General features: G+C 33.8%; 1 protein-coding gene across 1 annotated transcript; it reads right to left on the bottom strand.

The window, feature by feature from the left end:
• Positions 1 to 993: 993 nt before the first annotated feature.
• Positions 994 to 7,271, bottom strand: LOC106710741 (protein big brother). Its single transcript, XM_014502900.2, has 3 exons — positions 6,951 to 7,271; positions 5,833 to 6,012; positions 994 to 1,614 (listed from the first exon to the last, which is right to left on the bottom strand). Exons 1-3 carry the CDS (start codon positions 7,122 to 7,124, stop codon positions 1,261 to 1,263), a joined length of 708 nt encoding a protein of 235 aa, XP_014358386.1. The 5' UTR covers positions 7,125 to 7,271; the 3' UTR covers positions 994 to 1,260.
• Positions 7,272 to 9,127: the final 1,856 nt, after the last annotated feature.

Below are 9,127 nucleotides of genomic sequence, written 5' to 3'. Positions count from 1 at the left end.
TTCGCTAAATCGACGAAGCGTGAATGTGAACGGTTGCTTGGATAAATTGACTGTAATAAAGAGGGGTTGTTGCGCGGGCGCAGGGCAGTTACAGGTGCGCCGCGCGTGCAGTCGGGCCCGGCCCGGCCGCCATGTGACGCCGGCTAATTGCCCCTAATTGCGATAGCGTGAGGATGTGCCACGGAAATATAGTCACTTCACAACATTCAATGGATATTGTTACTAAGTACTTGTAAATTAAACGTGTAAACAAGTTAATAAAATTATGTAAAATTTTCGTTGCCCAATTGCATAAATTGGATTCATTATTTAACAATATATTTGATAACTCGTATTTACAATAATAAATTATGCCTAATTTCGAAATTAAAACTGATACATAAATAAACCTTTGTTTTTGTTGTAGTGAAGACTAAAAATAATTTTTAATTTAAACAAAAACATTTCCTAAATAATGTGTAAAATAGTAATAAAACACAAATGTTAGAGAATAACTAAAGATTTATTTACAACTATCACAATAATTGGATTGTAATTTTCTCGTTACATAAGTATAATTTTCGCTTAAAAATAAATAACATGTACTTTGAATTAAATCAAAAACATTGCAACTTACAACTAAACAAATGCATAATAAGCAATCAGGGTTGCGCAAAGACATATCACACTAAATTACTTCAAAAATGGCAGTCCAAAATTCAAATGCAATTCTGGTGTATTTATTTGACCCTGTTAATCGCGAAATAATACTAATGGGCAATGACACGTATTAAAATACTTTAATGTTTAAAAAACATTAAATTACATTCAGGTTTCAGTAAATTGATGAGATTACGATTTTCATAATGTAAGTATTTTTCATAAACGCGTTAATTATATTTAATTATTATTGCACAATCTATAATATCTTAATACAACTTAATGAAAAATTTAAATTGTTTCTTTTTATTGAATGAGCATTATGAACAAATTAAAATTAAAATGTGTCAGTAAACTTCTTCTACATTATGTATTCGTGCTTTTATTGCGGTATTTCCTTAAGTTAGAACTTTAAAATTAAGTGATATTATAAAATGTTTGTAAGTATTGATTCTTAGGCCTTACTATTTGGTTATTATTGTTGACTTTTATACTTTCAAAAGCTTACACAAAGGTGATAAAATATTTCCTTTAAGCAACTCCCTTACTAAAGACATCAACGTCGCTACAACTATGAACATCTTACAAGGTGAGTCTGTATGTTGTTTTAATATTTGTCATTTATGATATAAGAGCTCCCTGAGAATGAGGTTTTATGTGTACGGGGTGTGCGGCGTGGGGGTGCGTGGGGTTCGCTCCGTGGGGTGGTTGTCGCGACTGGTGGAAGCGCTGCGCATGTACGTGGGAATGCGCGCGCAGCTCTTCCCCGTGCTCGCGGTAGGCGCGCTGCTTGTCCTCAAAATCCCTAAGCCTCTGGTTATAACGTTCAATCTGGTCCCTCAAAGCCGCATCTTCTATAGCCGCCCTCTCCTCATCTAGCTCCAAGCACCCGATCCCTTCGAGTTTCTCCAAATCGATCGAGCCCCGCCATCGGACACAGACACCATTCATTATAAATCGAGACACGATGTGTACCTGATGACAAAAAAGGGCAACGTTACATTTAAAATGAATGAACCTTTCTCTGAATTTGATACAAAAAAATTAAGACAAAAAACGCAGCGTTGTAGGTGGCACGCTCTGGTATACGAATGTGTCCATCGATTACATGTTGCGCAGAGCACAGCACATGCTCGCACATTAATTAGCATAATAAGCGTCCCGGAATTACAACTATATCACATAACAAATTAACATTCTAAAACTATCTCAGATATTACATTGAAACTGTCTGTGTTTGTTGATTCGATAAAAGAAACAATTTATGTTACAAATAATTAATCAGGAACCGTATATTTATTTATTCTTTAATAAAATGTTTTATAGTTACTTTTTTATTTAAGCCTTCAATGTTCATTTCTGTATAAATTTTATTTTAATAGATACATTTTAATAGTTTAATCCATGTTGAATTGTGAAACAAATTTAAAAATATTTTATGCTCGCGATTAAGTCCGCCTGGAATTAAAAAAACTAAGTACTTATGTAGCATGTTAGTTCTATCAGACAGTGATCTTTATCTATACCAAATTTAGCCAAGATCCATTGAACCATTCTGGAGGTACCTTCAAAAATATTACTCCATCCTAACTTTCGCATTTATAAAATTAGTAAGAAGTAACATTAAAGTCTAGGCACGCCAAATGATTGTTCCTTTAGTTATAATGTTAGCAATTATTCCTGTTATGTCTTAAAGGCAGAGCGACATAAGGCAGGCGTAAAACTTGGATCGCGTGCTTGCTTTGTTCCGGCGTCTGGCTCGCGTATAATTACCTCACACAACAAGGATGCAATTTTATGAAAACATGTATTTTTTCCTTTTTAGGATACAGGAATTACACATGTATTGTACCCTACCTTTCACGTGATGATTTTAAGTTTTTTACACACACACACAATTTTTTTTCTTCAGTTAGTTGTGAACGTTACCTCACAGTTTATAGTTCAAGTAAATACGTATTTATAAACTAACCTTTTTAATAACCAGCAGTCCGCGCGGCATAAAAAAATGTAATAAATATAGCCTAGGACAACTGGGGATAGTGTAGCTCCTCAACCTTGACAGAATTTCAAATCAGTTCAGTAGTTTCTGAGACTATTCAATGTTACATTGAATAGTAATAATAATAGATGATTTCAAATTACAAACAAACAAATCTTTTCTCTTCATAATATGATCATAGACAAGTAATCTAAAACGGTAGGGACAATTGACCATCACAAAACATCAAAACTCTATATTTTTATGAGGAAATCTTCAAATGCAATGCGAGTGATAACTATGTACAGTACGAATTAACGATATGATAGAAAGAGAGAGGAAATAACTTCCTTATAAAATAAAAAATTGGGAAAATTGTATGTGGAAAGGGAGGCAGACGGGAGCGACGGCCATGTTTGAAATTCGGGCGTGGCGTCGCGACGCCCTCCAATCCCGAATGGAGTTTTTCCGTTATTGATTTTACGATAGCTTTTCTCCCTCTCGGATACTTAAGGGGAATTACTTAATTCGTTTTGAAAGAAATTTGTAAAATAATTCAATTTAAACAAGTGGATATTGCTAAAATTTCTGTAAAACAACAGGGATAGAGCGATATTGATGTACATATTTCTGAAACACTGAAGTGAAATTTTTTTGATGCAACATTAAAGGTCAACATTAAACATCATTTCTCGATGTAATGTTTTGTTCGAGTGGCTTCAAAAATCATCACAAGCAAACTTTTCCTTAAAATCATGATACACTCTTTCAAATGCATTAGTGTTCTATTAATTTTTATACATAACATGGTATTGTTGTGAGTTCTTGATGCGTTCAGTTGTAAGTCGAGGACTCGGGAACACTCGAGTGTGCTGTTAAATGAACCGAATGTAAATAAATATAAGTGTTCATATAAAAACGCAGCGGGTGGGCGCTCGCTAACGAAGGGGCTAAAATTCAATAAAACTGCGTATAAGCTGGTCCTACAAGTTATACTGATATACAATTATATAATACCTCAACATAGTAGAAGTATCCAAGGACGTAGTAAAAACTATTTTCGTTATTTCAAAGAAAATGCTTTTCAACATTTATTTTTTGAAAAAGTGAAAATAAGTTTGAGTTATTTGTGTGAATCTGCAGAGATTGTAAGCATCTTAGTATTTCGAAGTAGTTTATATATCTTTTTTAAATTTCTTTCGATTCTCGTGAGGAGGGATGCAGCTGTCCTCTTAATTCATCTTAGCCACGCCCATGGAAGTCTTAGACAATAATATTAATGAACACGTGTCGAGTGCAAAAAAAAACAGGCAAACACCTTGAAAGCAACACTATTCGGATACTGATCTACAAACAACTAGAACTTAAATCGGTATTAATGCATGAACATGTCCAATACCTTTCATACGGAACATTAGTAACAAAGCGTACGTATAATCGAATGAATAAAAAAAGATGTCATTCATTAGAGCAACACGCTATAAAATGACTGCGGAGCGTGACGGACGCGTTATGTTCTACGACGTTACGGCTTTTTTTTCATTGGTGGTCTTAAAGTTATTTATGTCTTAATTTTAGTTATGATAATGTGCACCGGATATAACGTGGTCTGATATTGCAGCTTCGCGATCACTGGACATAAATGAATCACAAAAACAAACTTTCTTTGATCTGTAATTATTGCGTTACGATCGCTGTAGAGTTGTGTAAGCAGAGCTCAGAAATATGCAACACATTGCTTTTTAACGGCATATTAGACAATTAAATTATGATATTAACCTTATTTTTTCTTGTCTTGTTACATTTTTATTGATGTTGGCATATAATAATAGATTATAAGAAATATTTAGGCAATTGCTGTTTTGATTGGTTCACATTTAATAGACAGGAAAAACTAAATTACCTCGCTTTAATATTAATTTATTTATTTTAAAACCCGTTCACATTTATTGGCATTAACAAGCTAGTTAATACAATATACGTAATTTTGCATGATAAATAATAATAATAAAAAGTATATCATCTGTATTGTAGGTTGTTTACATAAATAGTTTATGGTTTGTGTATTTTTCCTTGTACACGGAACAAAATGTAACGTTTAAAACTAATTTGAGGGATACAAGTTCTCCATTAAGTTATATTTTAACTTGTTTATGGTTGACGAAATTGTACTCATAGCCTTTGGAAATTTATACATTTATGACAGATGTTTTGTTTGAAATCTAAAAAAATTCACAATTAATATTTAAAACATTTTTAAACTTATTTACCGACTGACAAAAGGGTAAAGTTTTTCGCGCATATGTGCCTTTGTTTTTGTTCATGTGATTTTGTACGTATGTAAATTTCTTTGACGACCGAGAACTTTAACAACTGAACCGATCTTAAGAAGTGAAATAAGATCCGTATTTTTCCCCGGAGTGTCATATGGTCGTAGTCATAGGGCACAAAACACATTTGTGGACCTAAGAAATAAAAACTAAATAAGTGTAAAACGAGTTCGAATCTCACTCGAGATAACTTTTTTTAAGTTTAAATTGTTTTTTCGATGTCTTCTAGGACATTTTAAAATAAGAATCCATTAGAGACAATCAGACGGTTTTCTTTTAAATTAGGTAAGATTATTACAACAACTTCTAGAAAAGAGTTCTTTGACAATGTAATTTAAAGGGCCGTAAACAATCTATTTATCTATAAAAAGTAAAGATATATCTTTAAAACACAATAACATTAAATACCGACTTGAATCGGGTAAATAAATAATTTTTATAACATTTAAAGATGTACGTGAGTGTTTTAGCCGTTTTCTATATTAGTTAATGATAATATCTCACGATAGTTTGAATAATTTAATACATTTTATAACTGCAATTTTCGAAAAATTTACAAAACAGTGTATTATGTGTGTTATAAACAATTAAGATTCATCTACTAGAAGGAAGTAATAAAATGTAAGGATCGGTTCTGAGAAGGGTCCATTAACAATTTATGAGACAAACTTAGAAAAGAAAAAGGCGTGGCTACTCAATTCGCGCTAACAGTTCCGAGAATTGTAGTTTTTTCTGAATTCTTACTTGCGTCTTACTGCCTATTTACATTTAAAATATTTTCAATATTTTACTTAATAATGTAATTGTAGATAGTTTAAAATTATATTTCATCTCCATGGTTGTCTAACAAAGTCAGTTCTCTTACTCGAGTGTTACACTTACCTTTCCGTTTTCTTTCTGGAAGTCACACCCTCGGTTGTTATACGGTGAGTGATCGAATACTAGTTGCAAGTTGGTGCCGGTTGATATGAAGGCGATCTCGGTGTGGCCCTCGCGGCACCCGCTGGTGAACCGCATCTGCCGTTCCTCTGGCGGACGATCGCGGTAACCGGTGTACCTCACCTGAACACAAATTGGTAACTTTTATAAGCTAGCCTGGGTGAACGGTTGTCATTTGAGAATCGTACTCCTAAAACACGAGCGTTGAAATAATTTGAAAAGAATAGAATAAACGTTTATTGCCACACAAAAGGAAGTAATGAACTAATATTAAAACATAAAGATTAATATGTGGCAAAAGGTGGCCAGCGCAGCTTATACAGGGACGACATCGGCCCTCCCTGCGCTGGTTTTCAGCAGACCCCTTTGCTCTCACACCATTTGCACTTAGGTGGTAGTGTAACTAAACTTAATAACAAAAAAAAACATAGTACAATTTTTGAAATTTTAAACAGTGTATATGCAAGGTTAATAACAATTTTAACTTTCAATAACAGTATAATGGAGAGTAAAAAAAATAAGTTAATTAATTAACAATAAAAAGGTTAAGATGTTTAAATTTAGTGCATTTTTTATAAATGCACAAAGTAAATGCTACAGATATTGTCTAGTGTTTATTTACAAGAACTTTAACACATGAAAATTAGCAAAGTCAGTATTATTATTGTATTTACTGACGTTACATATTTTTAAAAACATTTTCTCAATAACAATAACATTTTTCCTTAAAATCTTAGAACCTTAGGTTAATTTGTTGTTTGGCAAGACTCCTAAATTACATATTCGCCTGCAAGACAATTTAATTTCAACTACATTCAACTATTGTCATCTATTAATTACCAGTATTTAGTAATCAACTAATGTGTATAGGCAAATACCTGTAGGGAATTAAAATTAATAGTTTATATACTTTTGTAGACATTCAAATGTTTACAGTTAAATTAATTAATCAACATTAAATACGAAATTCCTTGTCTTTGAAATGACACGTTGCAAGACGGCATTTAGACTTTTACTGTTTAAAAATTAACACGTAATAATTACACGAATAAGGTACAAACCTCGCTCTCCCTGCTCAGTCTCTTGAACAAGTCGTCGGATTCGAACTTGGCCTTCTGATCAGGAACTACCCGCGGCATCTTGAAGATGAAGCGAGGCTTCGGCTGCTCGTACAGACCTATCGAGTCGAAGGGTAACATGCCGGCTAGCGCAGCGGGGTCACCCATGGCGTGCATAACAAATACGCAGTTCTTACACGCGAATAACGTCAAACATCACAATACGCACTGACTCAGAAGAAACGATGATTCAGTATTCCGAAAAGTGAACGGTTAACACGTCTAACTGACAACGGTGGCATGCGCTTACTGAATGTCCGTCCGCACGATCACTCAGTGAAGATTTCCATCAGGGCGGAGCTCCCTATGGAGGGGCGGCGGAGCGCCAATCCCGTGAGCCCCGGACGCCGCCCCGCTCGTCCTTACGCCTTCTTTACACGATTTCGGGAGCTTTCGAGCGTTAAGAGGGTTTTCTCCCCTCGAAAAGTATCAAAATAAATACTGTAAACGACAAAGCACATGAATTTATAATGATGGGCATTATGCTCTTTCGACGTTTCAAGTGTTTTATATATTTGTAACGGAGCCTTTGTTCCTTTTGTAGCGAGATAAATGTACCCTATATGCCCACGATGGGGGAACATAAGGGGAGTCGACCCTGGCAACTGATACAAATTGAATGAAATGCGATATTTTTATCAGTACAGAAAATAATAAAAGCGTAAATAGGTAGTTCTCTATTGCAACTGTTATTAGCATCTGGGTAACATTCGACGAGGCTTCATGACATTATGAATCCTTCTATGAAATTTAGATATTTACCCTTAATATATTTAATTTTTTAGACAAAAGCTACACTTTTAAATTATGTTGTGCAAGTTATTAATATTCTTACGACTTTATTGTGACTAATTGAAAAGAAGAAATTTATATGTACCTATATTTCAGGTAATACGTAAGACTACATAAATTAAAATTTAATACCTATTTAGTTTTCTATGCATGTGGCAAAATCTTGAAATTCGCTTTGAAAATTAATTATTCATTGGGAGTGACATAAACACTTTTTAATACAAATATAGTTAGGTAGGTACTGTGTTAATTTCCGGTTTTAGATAGGAAGAAATAATATTCATAAATCGATTTTACAATAACATCAAGTCCATGTCCTTTTATTCACATTGCTATAGGCATTAAATTCGTACTTAATATTCTTTTTGGCATTATATACAGTCACGCGATAACTTAAAAGTACAGCGCGAGCTTTTGTGCCATGGAAAAAGTAAATTAACAAAAGGCATTGCGAAGTTGAACAAAACATTTGAAAGGTATCGATGAATGATCGAAGACCGATAACGAACTCGCCGAGTGCTGGTATTGTTGCGACATCCTATCCTTATGCTGTCACTTAAAGTGATCTATAGCAAGTTTTGTTAACAGCAACATTGGATATTTATCCCCATTATCGTAAGTGCAGTTGAATTATGTTATCTCAGAACTTTATCTGTCAATTCCCTTCAGGACTTTGCAGATCAGATGTCGTTCGTGTGTTTTATTAAAGTTTTACACATTTTTCTTATTTTCATCTTTACTTTAATCCGACGGCAATTACATAGAAACACGAAGAGTGACTATCCCTCTAAACTGTAAAAGTAAAGTCAATGACCTCAGGAGTAGTTGTCTAACTTGATTAAGCTAACTTAGAAGAATAATTTCAAAAGTTATCTAAAAATGCATGAAGTTTTGACACTGATGATGATGAGGACTTTTATTTACGATACGTTAATATGAGTACTGATTGTTGAAAGCGATATCGAGCAGTATGACTTTTACCCGCGGTTCTGTTCGCGCAGATTAAAAAAATCTTAATTAGTAGCCTATGTCTTCTTTCAAACTATGTTCTACATCTATTTCAAATTTAACCGAGATACGTTAAACCGGTCTGGTGATACCTTCTAATAAACCACCATCCATTCAGCAATCCATCCAACCATCTGAACTTTTGCATTTATAATATTAGTAAGAAGTAAGATCTATTGTTACTATCTATACAATAAAATTGCAGCGTCTGTATGTATTATCGAGAAAAAAAACATATTTCGTACACCTGATGTATCGGCTTTTCTGATAAAGACAAACCAGTTTTTAAAATTTTTGACTGTCTGTCTTCCGCGTTAGTT

Source organism: Papilio machaon, chromosome 1 (genome assembly GCF_912999745.1).
Source record: "Papilio machaon chromosome 1, ilPapMach1.1, whole genome shotgun sequence".
Classification (NCBI taxonomy): Eukaryota; Metazoa; Arthropoda; class Insecta; order Lepidoptera; family Papilionidae; genus Papilio; species Papilio machaon.
The sequence above is the reverse complement of the archived record's forward strand: the minus strand, read 5'-3'. Positions and strand labels throughout refer to the sequence as shown.